Below are 22,002 nucleotides of genomic sequence, written 5' to 3' on the forward strand. Positions count from 1 at the left end.
TAGAACGGAAATTCTAATCCATCCCATCTCCTCATTTGCAGATAAGGTGACACCCTGAACATGGCCTCAGACATCCAGATGCCAGGCCCAGTGTGCCTCATTGAGAACACTAACACGCAACTAGTGGTTAATCCAGAAGCTTTGAAGATCCTGTCTGCCATTACACAACCTGTTGTGGTGGTGGCCATTGTGGGTCTCTACCGCACAGGCAAATCCTACCTGATGAACAAGCTGGCTGGGCAGCAAAAAGGTGAGGGGCACCAGCTAAGCTCTGCCAGATCCCTCTGTCTACCCACACTCCCAGCTTTGAGTATGGTGTTACAGGAAGAGCAAGGTAGAGATGGAGAGGAATATTGAAAGCTAACTTTTAATCTACCATTATGTTCTTACCTTACTGTGGTCTGAAAGAGTCAACTCTCTGTCTCTTCCCACTTTCCTTAATTTCCCTTTTAAATACATAATTTGTATTATTTTCCTAGAATTCTATGTTTAATTTTTTAGAGAATTACCGTATCATTTCCCTCAGCAACTCTACCATTTTACATTTCTCCAAAAATGCACAGGATTCTAATTTCTCAACATTCTTGCCAATACCTATTATTTTGCTGTGTGTGTGGTGTTTTTTGTTTTTGTTTGTTTTTATTGACTTCAGACAGAGAGAGAAAGAGATAAAAACATTAATAATGAGAGAGAATCATTGATTCCCTCCTGCAAGCCCCACACTGGGGATCAAGCTCGCAACCCATGCTGGGAATTGAACCATCACCTCCTGGTTCATAGGTCCACACTCAACCACTAGCCATGCCAGCCAGGCTACTGGTGGTAGTCTCTCCTTACCTTGATTATGTTCACGTTTATCTCCATTTTAAGACACATCTGCTATGAAAACTCCACTCCCTCCCTCTCTTCTCCCCCTGAAGGCTTCTCTCTGGGCTCCACGGTTCAGTCTCACACCAAAGGCATCTGGATGTGGTGTGTGCCTCACCCTAAGAAACCAAACTACACCCTAGTTCTGCTTGACACTGAAGGGCTGGGAGATGTAGAAAAGGTAATTATTAAAGGTTCGATATGGAGATAATCCCCTCTTTCTGGGTATTGTCTACACTATTTAATATTTTATCTTTACTTTCTTAAATTTTATTATTATTATTTTAATTTTTATTCAAATAAGAGCTGGCACTAAACCATATGTGGGGTTTTTTTTCATTTCTGTTTACGAGCTAGTGACTAAGTTTTGCAATCAGGGATCATGAAAATATAAGGCAGAATCCTAGAAGAGCATAGTGGTCATTAGGTAATATTCTAATTATTAACAAGAAGCTATAAGCTAAGCCAGTTAACACAGATGCATAAAGGTACCACAAACAAAATCAGCCATGAGTCCTAACCTACAGAGAACTTGAGTTAAGGATTAATGTTAAGAAGTCCTAAACTATTGTTTAAATATAAACTCTGTCATTAACACAGTGGCCTTAGCAAATATGTTCACTTCTTTTAACCTCAGCTTTCTGATCTGTAAAACCGATGCAAACGATCTATATTTGCCTTATAGTACTGTTTTGACTATTTAATAAGAATGGAAAGTGTTAGGTGAATAATAATGACTAGATAAAATAGCTATAGTTATTATTACTATTACATAAGTCAATTTGCTGCAAAAACATAGAGAAAATTAAATTATATTTAAGGCTTTAGAGTGCCCACCAATCTGGACTGTTTGTTATGCAATTATCTGAATGGTCATAAGAGGACCTAGTGAGAATCAGTGTAACCAAAAACACTAATCAGAAGACTATTCAAAGTTCAAGTCCTACTAACAACCATTTTCATTTGGATTTGTTTTTCTCTTATAAGTCATTAATCTAAAAAAAAGCCACTCGACTAAATGAGCATCATTTACTACTGCTGATCTGGAAAGTGCCATGAGAATAAAACATAATCCTGGCCCAAATGTGTTCTGATTTCCAGGGTGACAACCAAAATGACTCCTGGATCTTTGCCCTGGCAATACTGCTGAGCAGCACCTTTGTGTACAATAGCATGGGGACCATAAACCAGCAGGCCATGGACCAACTGCAGTATCCTTTTTGTGGTCCAGAACAGCATCAAAATCAGACGGGAAACTAGTACCTAAATACCAGCTCCCTGAATGTTAATCCTGGCGAATCAAGCACAAAAAGAGAAAGTATGAAAAATAATTCAAGGGAAGGAAGAATTAACACTTGGGTTAGAAACAAAGCCAAAACGAAAGTTTGGAATATGTGGGACTAATATGGCATGAAGGGCACTGTACTTTTACACCATTTTTCCTTAGTTTGCTACTCAGCTATGTGACAGAGCTGACAGAAAAAATAAGGGCAAAATCTTCACCTGATGAAAATGAGGTTGAGGATTCAGCTGACTTTGTGAGCTTCTTTCCAGATTTTGTGTGGACACTGAGGGATTTTGCCCTAGAATTGGAAGTAAATGGGCAACCCATCTCAGCAGATGAGTACCTGGAGAATTCACTCAAACTCAAGAAAGGTAAAGGGGACTGAGAATTGATATTTGGGAATCACAAGCCATTAGAAACCATCATCTTTTATTTTTCTATTAGTGTTTTTACATGTATAATTTTCTACTTCTTCTCAGCTGTGTAGTTCTAAGAATTAATGCTTGTATAATATCTAAATTCATAGATTTGTTTTTGAGTTATCTTCTCTCCTGTTCTAAGAATAAATTTCTTTTTCTTTCACCTTTCCCTGTACTGTGATCAGATTGATTTTTATCTCCCTGCTTAGGACTTGTGATGCTGTAATTAGCCAAAGAATATGGAGTAGAATGGGCATTTATTTAAAGAAAGTAAATTAAAGCATAATAATGCTCTAGTTCAGGGTTTGGCGAATGATGGCCAATGCAGCCTGCCAGCTATCTTACAAATAGGTTTTAGTGGATGAATACTATGTAGATTGTCCATGGATGCTTTCACGCTGTAATAGCAGAATTGAATACTTGGAAAAGAAACCACCTCATCCCCAAAGCCTAATATATTTACCATTTGACCATTTACAGAAAAAGTTTCCAAGCCCCTATATTAAGCAAAGCCCTATTTTTATCTCTCTCCAGGTACCAGTTCTAAAGATAAAAATTATAACCTGCCCCGACTTTGTATCCGAAAGTTCTTCCCAGAGAAGAAATGCTTTATCTTTGATCGGCCCACTCATCGGAAGAAGCTAGGCCAACTTGAGACAATGCATGATGATGAGCTGGACCCCGAATTCGTGCAACAAGCTGCTGACTTCTGTTCCTACATCTTTAGCAAGTCCAAAGTCAAAACTCTTTCAGGAGGCATCCAAGTCAATGGACCCCGTGAGTCCACTTCCCTGTCATTACTCTCACTGTTAAGGCTAAAGGAAGGTGGAATAGCATCCACCTAGATTCAGCTTTGAAAAATGCAAATCTACTACTATTACTATTGCACATTCTAGATGACACAACATTTCTATTAGATTTTATTAGTCATATTTCGTGGGTGAGAAAAGATAGAAAAGGACCAAAAAAAAAAGCTCTATTGCTTAAAATTGCCCTAATAATCTGTTCCATATAATAGCTACTAGACAAGTATCATAGCTACATTTATCTAAAATTAAATGTAGATTAATTAGAATTAAAGAAAATTAACAATTCAGATTAAATGGCTAGGGGCTGCAATATTGGACAGCACATATAGCACATGACCATCATCACAGAAAGTTCTCTTGGACAGTGTGCTCCTAGAATAAATAATATGGAGATTCATTTATAAATTTATTTTTAGTTTTTTAATCCTCACCCAAGGATGTTTTTTCATGAATGAGAGAGAGAGAGAGAGAGAGAGAGAGAGAGAGAGAGAGAGACATTGATGTGAGAGAGAAACATTAATCAGTTGCCTCCCTCATGCGCCCCAAATGGGGATTGAACTCACAACCTAGGTGTGTGCCCTCACCAGGAATCAAACCCACAACTTTTGGTGCATGGGACAATGCTCCAACCAACTGAGCCACCTGGCCAGGGCAGAGGACTTCTTTATAATTGTTTCACAAATATTGATTCTATAAATGCTTACCACGGACCAGACTTATGATAGAGACATAAATGAGAGGTACATTTCCTATCCTAATGGTGCTAAGGGGTAAAGCACATGCACTCAATAAACACAGGTCTATGGTTCCTAGATCAGAGGTTCTCCCCCTTGGATATCTATCCATATCAACCAAGATCTTGCCAGAGGAGGGTTTAATTCAGTTGATCTGGAGCAGAGGTTGAGAGTTTGCATTTCTAGTAAACTTCTAGGAGATGCTAAGGACACAGATGCTGTGACCAAATGAGTGTTGAGAGATACCATCAGATTTAGAGATGAGGGACTGTTTCCTCACCCCATCTACAGCAGACATTATTTTTTTCTCTATTTGTAGGGCTGGAGACTCTGGTACTGACCTATGTCGATGCCATCAGTAGTGGGGACCTGCCCTGCATGGAGAACGCCATCCTGGCCTTGGCCCAGATAGAGAACTCGGCTGCTGTGCAAAAGGCCATTGCCCACTATGACCAGCAGATGAGTGAGAAGGTTGAACTGCCCTCAGAAACCCTCCAAGAGCTCCTGGACCTGCACATGGCCAGTGAGAAAGAGGCCATTGAAGTCTTCATGAAGAATTCCTTCAAGGATGTGGACCATTTATTTCAAAAGGAATTAGCGGTAATCTTTCTCTTATGTGTATATGGATTAGGGTCTCAGAAAGCAAAGTACTGCTAGGAAATATAGTGGGTATGTATCAGGAGAGAAGGAAGTTTTACTAGACTTCAAAATGACAAAAACCACTATTTTTTATTATTATAATAAGAAGAACCAATTTTGTTTTGATTGGCTTAAAGTTTTGAACATTTTTTTTCTTCCATGCATAAACTAATCCTCTTTCTCATAATTTAGTTAAATGCAAGCAGGTAATCATCAGAGCTTTTCATCAAGTTACATGCTTAATGTTATCAGAGGTTTTAATATTATAGCCAAAAACAAAGAAAGGTGTAGTCTTAGTTATCTTGAGCAGGCTTATATTGAACTACATTTCTTCCATATACAATCGCTGGTCCAATGTGAAAAGCAGACATTTCTTTCTAAAGGTGTATTTGTGGGACTAGAGAACCTAGTCCTGACCTATGTCAATGCCGTCAGCTGTGGGGTCCTGCCCTGCATAGAGAAAGCAGTCCTGGCCTCGGCCCAGATACAGAACTCGGCTGCAGTGCAAAAGGCCATGGCCCACTGTGACTGGCAGGTGGGTAGCATCAATGCTAACATAAAGCCAGAAATCTCTGCTATGAACTTCACCTCCAAGGAGAAAGGGTCTTCAACAGAAAGACAGGATCAGGAGGAAGGATGTGGTCCAGCTGAGGTGCCTGTTAGTTTTTACAGGGTCACAGACTGGTTTTTGAGAAGCCTTTCCAAAAATGCTGAGGTCAAGCTAACATTTTCTCTGTACTCTTTCTACGTCCTAGGAAAAGCTAGAAAAAAGGCGAGATGACTTTTGTAAAGAGAATATGAAAGCATCATCGGATCGCTGCTCAGCTTTACTTAAGGATATCTTCCATTCTTTAGAAGAAGATATAAAGCAGGGGGTTTATTCTAAACCTGGAGGGTATCATCTCTTAATGCAGACTGTGAACGAGCTGAAGAAAAAGTATCTTCAGGAACCCAGGAAGGGAATACAGGTAACCAGCATGTATCTGTCCCTCTGTTGCTCCCCTCAACCCCACACATCCATTCCTCCCAGTCTCCCTCCACCTCCTTTCCTTGGATCTGCTCTCTCCACGATGGCTTCATTCCTCACACCTATGGGACCACAGCACCAACAGCTCCAAAAGTAGAGCCCTCACTCAGAGATCAGAGACTCTCAATCTATATTTATATCAGTCACTTACAACGGTTTCTGCTTCATAGGGTGCCAGGTTTGGTCAACCTGCAGCAAGTGCCCACCCTGTGACAGGGACCCCTTGACCAGCACAAGGACTAGGGCCAAGCAAACAATTCCTACAGGAAAATATGGGGGGAGGGGGGAGTCAAATAGGAATAAGTGCTTCCTGAGATTTCCTATTACTAATGCCATTTTCTCTGGGTCCTAGAGTGAAGAAGTTCTTCACGCATACCTGAGCTCCAAGGAGTCTGTGATTGATGCAATTCTACAGACAGACCAGAATCTCACAGAAAAGGAAAAGGAGATCGAAGGTGAGGAGCAAGTCAAGAGCCTTAATATCTTTTGAAAGTTTAAATAATTTTTCTTGGAGGACCTGGCGTCCTTAAATAAGAGCCAGATGAGCAAAGATGACTATTACTGGCCAAAGTCACTCTCAGTGGGGCATATGCAGTCAGCAGCAACAATGACAGGTAAGTTCACCAAGAGGAAAAAGCAAAGTGGTCACACTAATGAATTTGTCTTCTTCCTTTCCTCCTGGCAGTGCAACGTGTGAAAGCTGAATCTGCAGAGGCTGCAGCAAAAATGCTGGAGGAAATGCAAAAGAAGAATCAGCAGATGATGGAGGAGAAAGAAAGGAGTTACCAGGAACATGTGAAACAATTGACTGAGAAGATGGAGCAGGAGAGGGCCGAGTTAAAGGCAGAGCAAGAGAGGGTTCTGGCTCTTAAACTTCAGGTATGTAATGGCATTACCTTGATGTTTGTCTTTTTCTGTTTTCTGAACACTCTCCCTGACCTGTTTGTGTGGCTGTTAGAACTCAAAACCTGGAAGGACCTTGCTTGCTACTTACACCTTTCAATCCCTTTCTGTCTGCCTGACTTGGATCCTGCCTATGTCTGGTTATTAAAAAAAAATTATTTTCCTTTATCTCACATCCAGTTCGTTAGTACATTCTTCAATCAATGGTAGCTATTATCTTCCACGCATTGTAAATATGTCTTATCTGTATCTCTTGCTTAATATTATATGAAGCAAGAATTGCTGTGTACCTATACCTTAGGAGAAGAAACAAAGGTTCAGAAAAGATGAGCTTTTATAGGGTCACACAGATCAGTAAGATATCTGAACCACCTTCAAACTTAGAGGAATCTACAATCACTGTTTTTCTGTCACACCTGGTATGACTTTGGTTCTAAAGAGAACCTTTATGAGCAGAAAGACTCCTTGCCTCTCACACCTGTGTCCTCCACTCCTGACTGTTTGCTATGCCCTACGTCTAGTTTGTTTAGTGAGTTATGTGCAGAAATCCTGTGTGGACAGTTAGGGGCTTTGATGTCCTCACTTATACCCTGCTACTCTTGCCACCAAGCTGTGGAAGCTTAAATCAAATTCCCTGATTTAATATTCAGACACTTCCTTTGATTTTGAGAATATTTTATTTCTGTCATGTGTATGTATATAAAAGTCTGAGTGTGTGTGTGTGTGTGTGTGTGTGTGTGTGTGTGTAAAAGAGTCTATAAAATTTGAAAAGAAACATTTGATTAAGATTGCCCACATATGTTGTATAGGATTAATGGGACTTATAATTTAATTTTATCACTATATTAGAAGGTATAAGCCAAAATCACTCTTAGCTAAAGGAAGCTCAAGAAAAGCAATCATAGAACTAGGATGTCCAAGAGACAGTATAATGAATATTTTTGGTAGAGAAAATTTCAAGAAGAAATTAAATACTAAGAATGTGGAAACTAGCTAGAAGTTGAGATTTGCTTACTGCTGTACTTTATTTACTCTTTATTTGTCCCCTTTTAGGAACAGGCCAAGTTACTAAAGGAAGGATTCCAAAATGAGAGCAGACAACTTCAGAGAGAAATAGAGAATCTCAAGAATAACATGAAAAATACCGGTGGCGGTGGTTGTATCTTAATCTAAAGTCCTAAGGGAAAGCTTCTCTGGTCACTCTACCCAAGGCATAACTCAAGCAGTTTTAGAATCTGGAAAAATGTCACAACTTGAAAAAAAGTGACCTTCTTTAAGCTGATAAAAGAAATCTACAAAAAGCCCTTCACCTAACATACTTAATGATAAAAAATGGAATGCATTGCCCCTAACACAGGAATAAAGCAAGGATGTGAAGTCTCCCCACTCCAGTTAAACAGTATAATGAAAGGCTTCCTACAATATGGCAAAAAGGAAGGAAGGAAGGAAGGAAGGAAGGAAGGAAGGAAGGAAGGAAGGAAGGAAGGAACAGTGATCAGAAAGGATAAAATAAAACTGCCTATATTCTCACACACTTTGATTATCCACATAGAAAAATCCCAGAGAATCTGCAACAAAAGCAAAAAACAGCAACAACAATGACTCTTGGGACAACTTTCTAAGTTTAAAAAGGTTGTAAGATTCAAGGTCAATACACAAATATCCATTTTCAACTGTATTTTTATATAAAAGCAATGGACTATTGGAAACCAAAAATTAAAAAACAATGTCACTTACAATAGCTGTTTTTGAAATATGGAATACTTAGGTAGAAATATAACTAAACACGCACATGATCTTTTATGCTGAAAAACATTCTAAGACCAAGAGATTATGGGATCGATCATGATGTATGAATTTCCTTAGATTCCAACTCCCTTTTTGTTTTTATGATGTTCCTTTTACTCATTGTAGAGAAGATTCAAGACCCTTATTTTTAGAGTTATCTCTGACAAAAGCATGTGCCTAGTATTTGTTAAGTTTCGCTGAGCACTAAAAATATGTCAACTGTGGGGGCAGGTGGGTATGGGAGGGTCAATGGGGAAAACGGGTGATAGCTGTAATACTATCAACAATAAAGATAAATTAAATATGTCTATCCATTGTGTGTTAGGCTTTTTTTTTTAATTAAATCTTTATTGTTCAGATTATTACATTTGTTCCTTTTTTTTCCCCCCCATAACTCCCCTCCTCCCAGTTCCCGCCCCACCCTCCGCCCTCACTCCCCACCCACTGTCCTCATCCATAGGTGCACGATTTTTGTCCAGTCTCTTCCCACATCTCCCACACCCCTTTCCCCCCCAAGAATAGTCAGTCCATTCCCTTTCTATGTCCCTGATTCTATTATAATCAACAGTTCATTCTGTTCATCAGATTATTTATTCACTTGATTCTTAGATTCACTTGTTGATAGATGCATATTTGTTGTTCATAATTTGTATCTTTACCTTTTTCTTCCTCTTTCTCTTCTTAAAGGATACCTTTCAGCATTTCATATAATCCTGGTTTGGTGGTGATGAACTCCTTTAGCTTTTCCTTATCTGTGAAGCTCTTTATCTGACCTTCAATTCTGAATGATAGCTTTGCTGGATAAAGTAATCTTGGTTGTAGGTTCTTGGTATTCATCACTTTGAATATTTCTTGCCACTCCCTTCTGGCCTGCAAAGTTTCTGTTGAGAAATCAGCTGACAGTCGTATGGGTATTCCCTTGTAGGTAACTGAGTTTCTTTCTCTTGCTGTTTTTAAGATTCTCTATCTTTTGCTCTTGGCATTTTAATTATGATGTGTCTTGGTGTGGTCCTCTTTGGATTCCTTTTGTTTGGGGTTCTCCGCGCTTCTTGGACCTGTAAGTCCATTTCTTTCACCAGGTGGGGGAAGTTTTCTGTCATTATTTCTTCAAATAGGTTTTCAATATCTTGCTCTCTCTCGTCTTCTGGCACCCCTATAATTCTGATGTTGGTACGCTTGAAGCTGTCCCAGAGGCTCCTTACACTATCCTCGCATTTTTGGATTCTTTTTTCATTTTGCTTTTCCAGTTGGATGTTTTTTGCTTCCTCGCATTTCAAATCATTGACTTGATTCTTGCTCTCCTCTGGTCTGCTGTCGGGCGTCTGTATAATATTCGTTATTTCAGTCCGTGTGTGCTTAATTTCTAGTTGGTTCCCCAATATAAGATCAAGGGTCTTACTAGTTTTCGTGTAGATCTCATTAAGTTTATCGGCAGCTTCTAAACAGTTCTTGAGAGACCTTAAAAGTGTGGTTCTGAACTCTATTTCTTCCATTGACAATTTTGTCCTGTTTCTTTGTCTCCGCATTTTGTTATGCTTCCTTGGTGCACCCCCTAGTGGTCTTTGTTCACAGTCTTATAGATAAATCTTGATTGTTGTAGCTAATCCCAGGGAGGGTTTGACCTCCAGGCCAAGTGGCTATGAGAATCAGCCATGTCAGCAGTGAGGAGAACTTCTGTCCCCTAGGAAGGTGCTAATCTAGCCTTTGCCTGAGGCTATCCGGCAAATGCCTCTGTGCAGGGCTTGGGCGGGGCGGGTTGAACAGGATCAACAGGGTGGGCCGGGGAGAGCAGTTATGGCGGCTCTCAGTCCTGTCCCCAGGGGCTCTGCCTCTCTGAGTCCCAGCACCCGCTGCAAAGCTCGGAGAGAAAGCTGCACTCGCTCTGACCGAAGCCAGACAGTCCCGCTTCTCCCTTTGAGTCTGGGTCCCTAAAGACTCGCCTGTATCTGGAGCTCAGAGTCTGCGACTCCCTCCCGATTGAAAACGCCAACCGCGCCCTCCGCCGCCAGCCCGCTCCGCGCACTCCGCACCTCAGAATTTGACTTCAGCACTGCGCCTCCTCTGAGTGTCCGTGTGCGTTTCTCTTTCCTCCTAGCTGTAGGACTTCCACTCAGCCAGCGTTCCTGTGGTTCTGGGTGATGTCCGTTCAGTGTTTTAGTTTCACTTTTGAAGTAGTTGTTCAAAGCAGCAAACTCCGGCGTTAACCTATGCCGCCATCTTGCTTCTCCTCTTGTGTGTTAGGCTTTTATCCAAACAGAAAGAGGAAAAAATATGGCTCAGAACTCAGTGCCACATAATATGCCTACTACTACTACTACTACTACTACTACTACTACTACACACACACACACACACACACATCCTACCCTTCCCACTCACTGTGAGTTCTTTGACAGCAGATTTCATAGAACACAAGACAGGAAAACTTACTCAGAGTTTTTTTTCCCCCAAACTATGTTCAAATCAGAGTCCCTAGGGTGTTAGATGAGGCTTCATGAAAAGCAGCCATTGCTTAGGCTACAGGGATCATTCATTCAAAAAACTTTGGCTGAGTACCTATCACATTCTGCCAAGGAGTGGGAATATAGTTATAGCCCCTCTCTTAAGGAGCACATAGTCTAGTGGTGAAGACAGAGATTAAATAATACAGAAAACTAAATGTCCAAGAAATTGAAAGGAGAGGATTTCTTATTTAGAAAAGGGTTGATCTAATCCCTCTCCACCAGTGATGGCGAACCTTTTGAGCTCGGCGTGTCAGCATTTTGAAAAACCTTAACTTAACTCTGGTGCCATGTCACATACAGAAATTTTTTGATATTTGCAACATAGTAAAACAAAGATTTATATTTTTGATATTTATTTTATATATTTAAATGCCATTTAACAAAGAAAAATCAACCAAAAAAATGAGTTCACGTGTCACCTCTGACACGTGTGTCATAGCTTCGCCATCACTGCTCTACCCCAACATATCTGAAATGGCTCCTTAGTATGCCTTAACCATATTTCTCTTATCAATTAGTGGAAAAAAGAAATCCAATTTGGGAGGGAGAGATAGAAAGAGAGACAGTGCCTATCACCTGGCCCCAAAAACCTATTTAATGAACAGTGTGTCATGCTGACAGTGTCTCTTTGAGTTGATTGGTAACGAAATGAAGGAAGAAAGCAAAGGGTTCCATCTAGTGGCCAATATTGTTATTACTGTTCACAGTATTTTATCACTACCTTTTGTCACCAGAATTTGTTTTTTTAAATTAAATCTTTATTGTTCAGATTATTACAGTTGTTCCTCTTTCTCCCCCCATAGCTCCCCTACACCCAGTTCCCACCCCACCCTCTGCCCTTGCCCCCCCCCAACTGTCCTCATCCATAGGTGCACGATTTTTTTCCAGTCTCTTCCTGCACCCCCCACATCCCTTTCCCCACCGAGAATAGTCAGTCCACTCCTTTTCTATGCCCGTGATTCTATTATATTCACCGGTTTATTCTGTTCATCAGATTATTTATTCACTTGATTTTTAGATTCCCTTGTTGATAGATGTGTATTTGTTGTTCATAATTTGTATCTTTACCTTTTTCTTCTTCTTCCTCTTCTTAAAGGATACCTTTCAGCATTTCATATAATACTGGTTTGGTGGTGATGAACTCCTTTGGCTTTTTCTTATCAGTGAAGCTCTTTATCTGACCTTCAATTCTGAATGATAGCTTTTCTGGGTAAAGTAATCTTGGTTGTAGGTTCTTGGTATTCATCACTTTGAATATTTCTTGCCACTCCCTTCTGGCCTGCATAGTTTCTGTTGAGAAATCAGCTAACAGTTGTATGGGTACTCCCTTGTAAGTAACTGACTAGTTTTCTCTTGCTGCTTTTAAGATTATCTCTATTTACCCTTGGCATTTTAATTATGATGTGTCTTGGTGTGGTCCTCTTTGGATTCCTTTTGTTTGGGGTTCTCTGTGCTTCCTGGACTTGTAAGTCTATTTCTTTCACCAGGTAGGGGAAGTTTTCTGTCATTATTTCTTCAAATAGGTTTCCAATATCTTGCTCTCTCTCTTCTTCTGGCACCCCCATAATTCAGATGTTGGTACACTTGAAGTTGTCCCAGAGGCTCCTTACACTATCTTCATATTTTTGTATTCTTTTTTCTTTTTGTTTTTCTGGTTGGGTGTTTTTTGCTTCTTCGTATTTCAAATCTTTGACTTGATTCTTGCTATCTTCTAGTCTGCTGTTGGGACTCTGTATAATATTTTTTTATTTCAGTCAGTGTATGCTTAATTTCTAGTTGGTCCTTTTTCATAACCTCGAGGGTCTCACTAGATTTCTTGAGGGTCTCACTAAATTTATTGGCAGTTTCTAGAAAATTCTTGAAAAACCTTAGAAGTGTGGTTTTGAACTCTATATCCAGTAGTTTGCTTTCCTTCATTTCTGTCATTTGTGACCTATTTCTTTGTCTCCGCATTTTGGCTGCTTCCCTGTGTTGATAGAGTGGCTTTCTGTGCTAGGTGTCCTCTAGGGCCCAGTGGCTCAGCCTCCCCAATTATCTGAGCTGGACACTCTTGGTGCACCCCTTTGTGGGCTTTGTGCAGTCTTGTTGTAGTTAAGCCTTGATTGTTGTAGGTATCACTGGGAGGAATTGACCTCCAGGCCAATTGGCTGTGAGAATCAGCTGTGTCTGCAGTGGGAGAACTTCTGTGCTGGAGACACCCTTCTGGGGCAAGACTTGCTTCAGTGGGGCTTTGGTGCTCACTGAGTCTGCCCCCTGAGTGTGTTCCTTATGGTCTGAGGAGCTGTAATCTGGATGGTCCCACTCTGACCACTGGGTACACTGGCTCTTGGATCTCTAAGGAGGTGCTAAATTAGCCTCTGCCTGAGGCTACCTAGCAGAAGCTATGGAGAGATCTGCAGATTTCTCTTCTTTGTTTGAGATTTGGAGGTGCCCAGATGAGGCCCAGCTGTGAACCAATGCAAACTGCTATGGGGCCTTGTGCCTTCTTTTGGAAGTCTGGGTCTCTCTGACCCAGCTGCAGTTTGTTAGGTAATTTTCAGATTGCAAAGTGCCAGGCTTTTCATATGCAAAAGCCTCTGCGCACAACTTGGGTGGGGCGGAGTCTCAGGGAATCAACAAGGCGGAGCAAACAGCTATGGCTGCTCCTCAGCCTTGCCCTAAGAGGTCCTGGGTCTCAGTGTCCCGGTAAGTGCTGCAAGCACCTTTGAGAGAAAGCCGCCCTTGAGTTCCGACCGATGCCAGACAGTCCAGTTTCACCCCGTATGAGTCTGGGTCTCCAGAGACTCGCCTGGAACTGGAGTTCACAGCAGTAGGGAGCTTGAGACCCCCTCCCGATTGAACAAGACAACCGTGTCCTCAGTTGCCAGCCCTTTCCCACGTGCGCCTCCGTACCTCTACACTTTACTTATGCATCTCCTCCGAGTCTCAGGAGTCTCAGTGTGCTTTTCTCTTTCCTTCTAGTTGTAGAATTTCCACTCAGCCAGCCTTCCTGTGGTTCTGGATAATGTCCATTTTCTTTTATTTGTATTTTTGAAGTGGTTGTGGGAGGCAGCAATTTCCAGTGTTTACCTATGCAGCCATCTTGGTTTCTCCTCGAGTTTGTTCATGTTTATTGTTTGTCTCCTCCACTAGAATACAAGTGGACAGGAACATTACCTATTCTGTTTATCACGGACTAAGCCATGTAGAAGGTCTCCTGGCATGTAGTAAATCATAAAATAAAAATTTTTAAACACACAAGTACACAACTTAATGAATAGTTTATCATCCCAGCACCATTCCTCATGCTTCTCCCTAAAAGTTTAACATTTGATTGTTTAATATCATATTGAATATTACAGGAATTGGACAGTTATCTTAGTTCTTGTACTATTTAGAGTACAGTCTTCTCACTCTCCCTCTCTGTCTCCAGAAAGGATTTCTTCATTATTCCTTCTTTATAGACCTACAAAACCTAGTGTTGATTTACGTTCCTGCCATTGCTCTGGGGACCTAGCTGACAGAAAGCATGGTGTGCCACCAGCAGCAGTGCCAAAAGGATATTGTACACTAGGACAAATTGAAGGAGCAAAGGGCAGTCCCCACTGAAACCCTCCAGGATCTGAGAGCCTGCAGAAAGCCTTAGGAGAGAGGCCTCTAAAAGCTTTAGAGCTCTGTCTTGCATGTGAACCAGGAATTCCGGAGGCAAAGCCACACTGAGAGAGGAAACATACCCTTCCTGAGAAGAGCAATTCCTACCAGGTTCTAACAGGGATTCTCACCTGTGCAGTGACATATTCAAACACTATTAGCCGGACCCACACACCGAGTCCACGCATTTTTAAAAATTGTTAAGAGACTGTGAAAAATTTCTCACTGACTCAAGTAACCACTGCTAATATTAAATTGCTGTAAATCCAGTCAAGTGTGCAAGTGGATAGACAGACAGGAAGGCAGGCAGATAGATAAATAGATACATAATTACCCTGGGCAGCCTTTCTGTGGCTAAATGTACAAAATGTCTATTACAATATTTGAAATATGCAATGTTTGTACAGCTATTATTACCTGGCTGGAAAGCATCAATTTACTTTCATAATACATACAAAAAAAATCTTGCATTTAAAATAACAATATGCAGTTGAAAAATAGATATAACTCTTTTTTGACAAATATAATTGTATATATTTAATATGTGAAATATGATTTTATCTCTTTACTAGAGGCCCGGTGCATGAAATTTGTGCATGGAGAAGGGGGTTCCCTCAGACCCACCTGTACCCTCTCTAATCGGGGATGCTTTGTGGGATGTCCGACTGCCAGTTTAGGCCTGATTCCACAGGTATCGGGCCTAAACCGGCAGTCAGACACCCATCTCACAATCTGGGACCACTGCCTCCTAACCACTTCCTTGCCTGCCTGCCTGATAGCCTCTAATTGCCTCTGCCTGCCTGCCTAGTAGCCCGTAACTGCCTCTGCCTGCCTGCCTGATCGCCCCTAACTGCCCTCCCCTGCTGGCCTGATCTCACTCCCAACTGCTCTCCCCTGCCGACCTGGTTGCCCCAACTGCCTCTGCCTGCCTGATCACCTCTAACTGCCCTCCTCTGCTGGCCTGATCTCAACCCCAACTGTTCTCCCTGCCAGCCTGATCTCACCCTCAACTGCCTCTGCCTGCCTGATCACCCCTAACTGCCCTTCCTTGCTGGCCTGATCCTGCCAACTGCCCTCCCCTGCTGACCTGATTGCCCCCAACTGCCCTTCCCTACAGGCCTGGTCTCTCTCCCAACTGCCCTCCCTTGCTGGCCTGGTTGTTCCCAACTGCTCTCCCTAGCTGGCCTGATCTTGCCCCCAACTGCTCTCCCCTGCCAACCTAGTTTCCCCAAACTGCCTCTGCCTGCCATCACCCTTAACTGCCCTCCCCTGCCGACCTGATCTCGACCCCAACTGCCCTCCTCAGCCAGCCTGATCTCGCCCGCAATGGCCCTGCCCTGCCAACCTGGTTGCCCCCGAATGCTTTCCCCTGCAGGCCTGATCTCACCCCCAACAGCCCTCCCCTGCCAGCCTGATCTCGCCCCCAACAGCCCTCCCCTGCTGGCTTGATCACCCCTAACTGCCCTTCCCCTGCAGGCCTGATCTTGCCCCCAACTGCCTTCCCATGCTGGCCAATTTGGTTCTGATTGGTCAGTTTCTATGCCAGTGAGCGTCAAAAGCTCCACCTCCTAGGTAGCCATTGGCTCATCACAGGTCACCCAGTTTTGGTTCTGATTGGTTATTTTCTATGCCAGTCAGCGTCTATGGGCCTATCTCTGGGACTGATCAGAGAGGCAGGGATGATCACCAGCCCCCACAGAGGCCCAGAGAGAAACAGAGGCACAGCTGCTGGTGAAGCCCAGAAAGAAAGAGAGAGACAATGGCGGATCAACAACTGCCACAGGGGCTGGGGATCAGACTCTGCCTCTCTCTCCAGGCCTCTCTCTGGGCCAGATCCACAGCCCCGTCAGCTGTCAGTGCTGGGTGGCTGCACCCAGACTGGCGGAAGTCAGTGCTCGGTCATCAACTACCCAGCACTGACTGCAGGACTGACTTTCAGTGTTTGGTTGAGCATTCGGTTTTTCATTACAGACCCTGGGTTTTTATATATTAGGATTATTTTTTAAATGTTTTTATTGATTTTTAGAGAGAGAAGAAGAGAAAGGGATAGAGAGATTAAACCGTCAGTGATAGAAATACATGGATTAGCTGCCTACTGGAGCCCACAACCCAAACATGCGGCTTTACCAGGAATCAATCTGATGACCTCTTGTTTCATGTGTTGTTTTTTGGGGGAGTTGGTGGAGTGATGAAAATTTCTCATTGATTATAGCGATGGTTACACAAATATATATATAAAACCATACATAATACCTTTTGAATTTGTGAATTGTATGGCATATGATCTATATCCCAATAAACCAGTCTGGTTGAGTTTTTTTTAAGAAGGTTACATAGCCTGCACTCATGTGGTGGTGGTGATTTAGTCAATCTTGTCATCTTCTGAGGACTCCTTTTTTCTCTCTAAGACTTTTTCTTTTTAATCTATCTCCAATTTCTAACTACTATTATTATTATGTACAGCAGTATAGGTGACCATGTTTTTCTTCCCTTTGTATATTCACCAACCCTTTATTTGCTGAACCAAGGTCATCTTCTAGGTGTCATCTCTATAGAAAACCTTCCCAAATTAGCACACCCCCTCCATGCACAGTGTAAGTCTCACCCATGAAGTCCGTGGAGGATTCGATCAGAATCTATGGTGAACTGCACAAAAGAAATGGGATTGGTGCTGTATGTAAATTTTACTCACCTGTGAAAACCCCTTGCAGTCCTGTGTCTGTTCTAATAGAAACAGTGTACCTACTTAATCAGGTACATTACTTTTCCTCCAAAGCCAAGGGATTAAGAGATGACTTATTTACTATAAGAAATTATCTTTCTTACCTTCATTCCTTTTTTTTCTCTTCAGATTATTCAGTCTACCTGCATTTGATAATGAGACTTTAAATTATGGCAGGCTAGATATGGGGGAAACCTTCCCCCTACAAAACAACTATAAATGCCAAAAGAAATATTACTAACATTTTAAAATCTATCGGTGTGTTTGCAAGAACATAAAGTTGAAAGAATCAAATATAGAAAATGAGAAGAAAATCATGGTAGTACCTGGAAGCTGAAACTGTGACCATTCCAAAGCATGTGCCCATCTTTTACTCTTAATGACCATAAGAAGAGCAGAGGAGGAAGTCTTGGTGCTGAGATTGGTAGGTTTTACTAATTGGAAACTTAGAATGAATTGGATATCCTTCCAGGTAAGGATAGGCTAATAGGTATCTGTTTATAAGAGAGGAAAAATTACCTGATTGACCTGCATTTGAATTTAAAAATAAAACCTTTCCCTTACCTGAGCATTGGATTGAACTTACCTACATTAAAGGTATGGTTTTAGAAACTACTTAAAATGGGCTGGCGTGGATAGGGCCCCAGGGCACCTGGCAGCAGCAAGTTCTTTTTGTAAGGCTGTGTTCAACTTGGACTCAGAGGATTCCCACAGAACAGTCCAGAGAAACATGGGGCCAAAACGCAAACTCAAACAAGGGTGCAACCCCACACAAGCAAGAGGTAGAAAGTAACAAACAAATGGCAAAAAGACCCACTAGGATCAGACACTGTAATTTTGAGCTCAGGTGATAAAATAAAACGTTTACACTGTTTAAAAATATAAGAAAGAATATTTCAAGAGACAAGATGTCATAAAATACTATAAAGCAGATTTGGGGGGAAAAAATTTTAAGCAAAAAAGGTTTTTCTTGAATGAATAATATAATTAACCTTTATAAGATAACAATAACCTTCATTGTTATAGTTATCCTGTTAATTGTTGACTGTTAGCTATCACATACCCACCTAAGTAAAAGAAGTATGTGTCCATCATTTTACTTTTTGTCCAATCCCAGAGGTTTCCCCACTTTATTTTCTCCTGCCTCTCTAATCTATCACCAGTGGATTCCATGTGACCCACTTATATCTCCTCTTATGATTGTAATGTATAAAGCAAGGTGGAAAACTGCCATTCTCTGGAGCATTATCCCAATATATTGGAATTCTGCTTCCTGGCAATTGTGAATAGTTTGGCCCAAATAAACTCACAGAAATTCTCTACAGGTTTGAATGTTTTTAAGTTAACCAAATCATATGCCTTTAATGCAGTTCAAAACTCACTGGTGGCCTGGCTGGCAAGGCTCAATGGTTGAGCTGTGAGCCAGGAGGTCGCACTTCAATTCCCAGTCAGGGCACATGCCCAGGTTGCCAGTTTGATCCCTAGTAGGGAGCGTGCAAGAGGAAGCTGATCAATGAGTTTCTCTCATCACTGATGTTTTGTTTTTGTTTTTTTTAAAAATATATTTTATTGATTTTTTACAGAGAGGAAGGGAGAGAGATAGAGTTAGAAACATCGATCAGCTGCCTCCTGCACATCTCCTACTGGGGATGTGCCTGCAACCCAGGTACATGCCCTTGACCGGAATCGAACCCGGGACCTTTCAGTCCGCAGGCCGACGCTCTATCCACTGAGCCAAACCGGTTTCGGCATCACTGATGTTTTTATCTCTCTCTCCCTCTCCCTTCCTCTCTGAAACCAATAAAAATATATTTTAAAAAACAACTCGGGAGAACCAAGATGGTGGCATAGGTAAACACCTGTACTTTCTGCCTCCCACAACCATATCAAAATTACAACTAAAATACATAACAAGTATCATCCAGAACCATGGGAAACTCGACTTAGTAGAAGAACTACAACTAGAAAAATAACGAAGAAAGAGCATTGAGATTGGTAGGAGGTGCAGAGGCATGGAGGTGCAGAGGTGCGGAAGGGGGTGTGCTGCTTTTTAATCGGAAGGGAGATACAAGCTTCTGTGTGCTCTGATCTCCAGTGCCCAGCGAGTCTTTTGGGGACCCAGACACATACAGGGAGAAACTGGACTGTCTGCCATCGGGGCAGGAACGCAGGGGCAGCTTTCTTCCAGATAGAGGTGCATGCAGCAGCAGTCACACCTCTCTAGTGCAGGACTGACTGGCAGCCATGCTGTTTGCTCCATCCTGGAGACTCCCTAATACCCCATCCCACCAAATTTACAACCCTATCCAAGCTGTGTGCAATGGTTTTTGCATATGAATGGCCTGTCCTTTCTCAGCCTAAAACCTGTCAAACTGTAGCTGGGTCAGGGAGCCCCAAAGCTATCTAAAGAAAGCAAAGGCAGGCACTGCAACAGCCTGCCTTGCTTCACAGCTGAGCCTCATCTGGGCACTTCCAAACCCCATAAAAATAGGAGGAACCTTCGGATTCTCTGTAGCTCCTGCTGGGTGTCCCCAGAAAGTGGCTGACTTTGCACCTCATTGGAGATCCAAGAGCCAGTGTACCCAGTGGTCAGTGTGAGGCCATACCAGATTATAACTCTTCACATCCATAAGTGACACACTCAAGGGGCAGACTCAGTAAGCTCCAAAGCCCAAGTCCTGCCCCATAAGGGTGTCTCCTGCACAGCAGCTCTTCCACTGTAGACACAGCTGGTCCTCACAGTCAATTAGCCGGAGGTAAACAAACACAGGGAAGCAGCCAAAATAAAGAGACAAAGAAATGTGTCACAAATTAAAGAAATGGAATAAAGCAAATTACTGGATATAGAGTTCAATACCAGTTATAAGGTTACTTAAGAATCTTCTAGAAGCCCCTGAGAAACTTAGTGAGACCTTTGAGGAACTTAGTGAGACCTTCAAGGATCTTAGTGAGAATGCAAAAAAAAAAAAAAAATGGAAAATGACCAATCAGAAATAAACATACACTGATTGAAATAAAGACTAATAGACAGAGATTCAACAGTAGAATAGAGGATCCCAAGAATCAAGTCAAAGATTTGAAATATAATGAAGCAGAAAGCACCCAATCAGGAGAGCAAAAAGGAAAAAAGAATCCAAAAATATGAAGATAGTGTAAGGAGCCTCTGGGACAACTTCAAGTGTACCAACATCCGAATTATGGGGGTGCCTGAAGAAGAAAGAGAGCAAGATATTAAAAACCTATTTGAAGAAATAATGACAGAAAACTTCCCCTACCTGGTGAAAGAAATAGACTTACAAGTCCAGGAAGCACAGAGAACCCCAAACCAAAGGAATCCAAAGAGGACCACACCAAGACACATCATAATTAAAATGCCAAGAGCAAAAGACAAAGAGAGAATCTTAAAATCAGCAAGAGAAAAACAGTCAGTTACCTACAAGGGAGTACTCATACGACTGTCAGCTGATTTCTCAACAGAAACTATGCAGGCCAGAAGGGAATGGCAAGAAATATTCAAAGTGATGAATACCAAGAACCTACCAAGATTACTCTACCCAGCAAAGTTATCATTTAGAATTGATGGTCAGATAAAGAGCTTCACAGACAAGAAAAAACTAAAGGAGTTCATCACCACCAAGCCAAGATTATATGAAATGCTTGAAGGGTATTCTTTAAAAAGAGGAAGAAGAAAAAGGTAAAGATAAAAATTTATGAACAACAAAGTGACAACAAATACATATCTATCAATAAGTGAATCTAAAAATCAAATGAATAAAAAATCTGATGAACCGAAGAAACTGGTGAATGTAATAGAATCAGGGGCATGAGAATGGAGTGGACTGACAATTCTCAGGGGGAAAGGGATGTGGGGGGTGCAGGAAGAGATGGGACAAAGTTCTTATATGCATGTATGCAGTACCTATGGATGTAGACAGTGGGGTGGTGAGGGCCTAGGGTGGGGTGGGAATTGGGTGGAGGGGAGCTATGGGTAGAAAAAAGAGAAACATATGTAATAATCTGAACAATAAAGTTTAAAACAACAACAACTCACCGGTGGAGATCCATCATTAAATTATCAAAAATGTATATATTTTTAAACCTGCATGCATAGGTGTGTTTATATAATAGTTGTTGACTGCACATTCCAGTGTCCCCATTTTTTGTTTTGTTTTTGTATTAAGGGGCTACAATGAATATCCTTCTTTCATAAAACAATAGCACAAAAGCCATATATTTATGCTTTTTCTCCAAATCCTCTTGTTCTTGAGTTCAGGTAGCAAGTTCAGATACACAAGGTTTCATATAGGGAAGGATACCTGCTATGTACATGTATAAATATTTCTATCTGTAAATCAATAGGCAGTACAGTGGGACCTTGACTTATGAGTGTCTCGATTAATTAGTTTTTTGAGATATGAGCAATCTCTCGGCCGATTTTTTACTTTGAGTTGCGAGCTAAAATTCGGGTTATGAGCCAGCTTCAGATACCCCACCGCTAGTTGGTGCAGCGAACGTCACAGTGAAAGCCACAACATCAGCCCAGCATCACATGTCTCACTCGTTCACTTTAATGATTTGACATACGAGTAATTTGAGTTACGAGCTCCGTCACGGAATGAATTAAACTTGTAAGTCAAGGCCCCACTGTATTATGAAACCCCACATTTTTGCATTT

At 41.7% G+C, this 22,002-nt stretch overlaps 1 protein-coding gene and 1 long non-coding RNA gene across 2 annotated transcripts in view; one reads left to right on the plus strand and one right to left on the minus strand.

The window, feature by feature from the left end:
- LOC132230868 (uncharacterized) overlaps window positions 1-22,002 on the minus strand; it is a 145,476-nt gene that overhangs the window by 48,984 nt on the left and 74,490 nt on the right. The window lies entirely within an intron of this gene.
- Window positions 42-8,781, plus strand: LOC132230849 (guanylate-binding protein 1-like). Its single transcript, XM_059688940.1, has 10 exons — window positions 42-250; window positions 921-1,048; window positions 1,969-2,078; window positions 2,327-2,523; window positions 3,106-3,348; window positions 4,434-4,714; window positions 5,509-5,721; window positions 6,133-6,235; window positions 6,466-6,659; window positions 7,737-8,781. Exons 1-10 carry the CDS (start codon window positions 61-63, stop codon window positions 7,854-7,856), a joined length of 1,779 nt encoding a protein of 592 aa, XP_059544923.1. The 5' UTR covers window positions 42-60; the 3' UTR covers window positions 7,857-8,781.

The sequence above is a fragment of the Myotis daubentonii genome, chromosome 3 (genome assembly GCF_963259705.1).
Source record: "Myotis daubentonii chromosome 3, mMyoDau2.1, whole genome shotgun sequence".
In the NCBI taxonomy this organism is placed as follows: Eukaryota; Metazoa; Chordata; class Mammalia; order Chiroptera; family Vespertilionidae; genus Myotis; species Myotis daubentonii.

What these genes read in the sequence shown, in the direction of transcription:
- LOC132230849 (XM_059688940.1), top strand. Translation starts at nt 61, where the DNA reads ATGGCCTCAGACATCCAGATGCCAGGCCCAGTGTGCCTCATTGAGAAC. An exon ending in GGCTGGGAGATGTAGAAAAG is followed by an intron (nt 1,049 to 1,968) that starts GTAATTATTAAA and finishes TCTGATTTCCAG; the next exon opens with GGTGACAACCAAAATGACTC. An exon ending in CATCCAAGTCAATGGACCCC is followed by an intron (nt 3,349 to 4,433) that starts GTGAGTCCACTT and finishes CTCTATTTGTAG; the next exon opens with GGCTGGAGACTCTGGTACTG.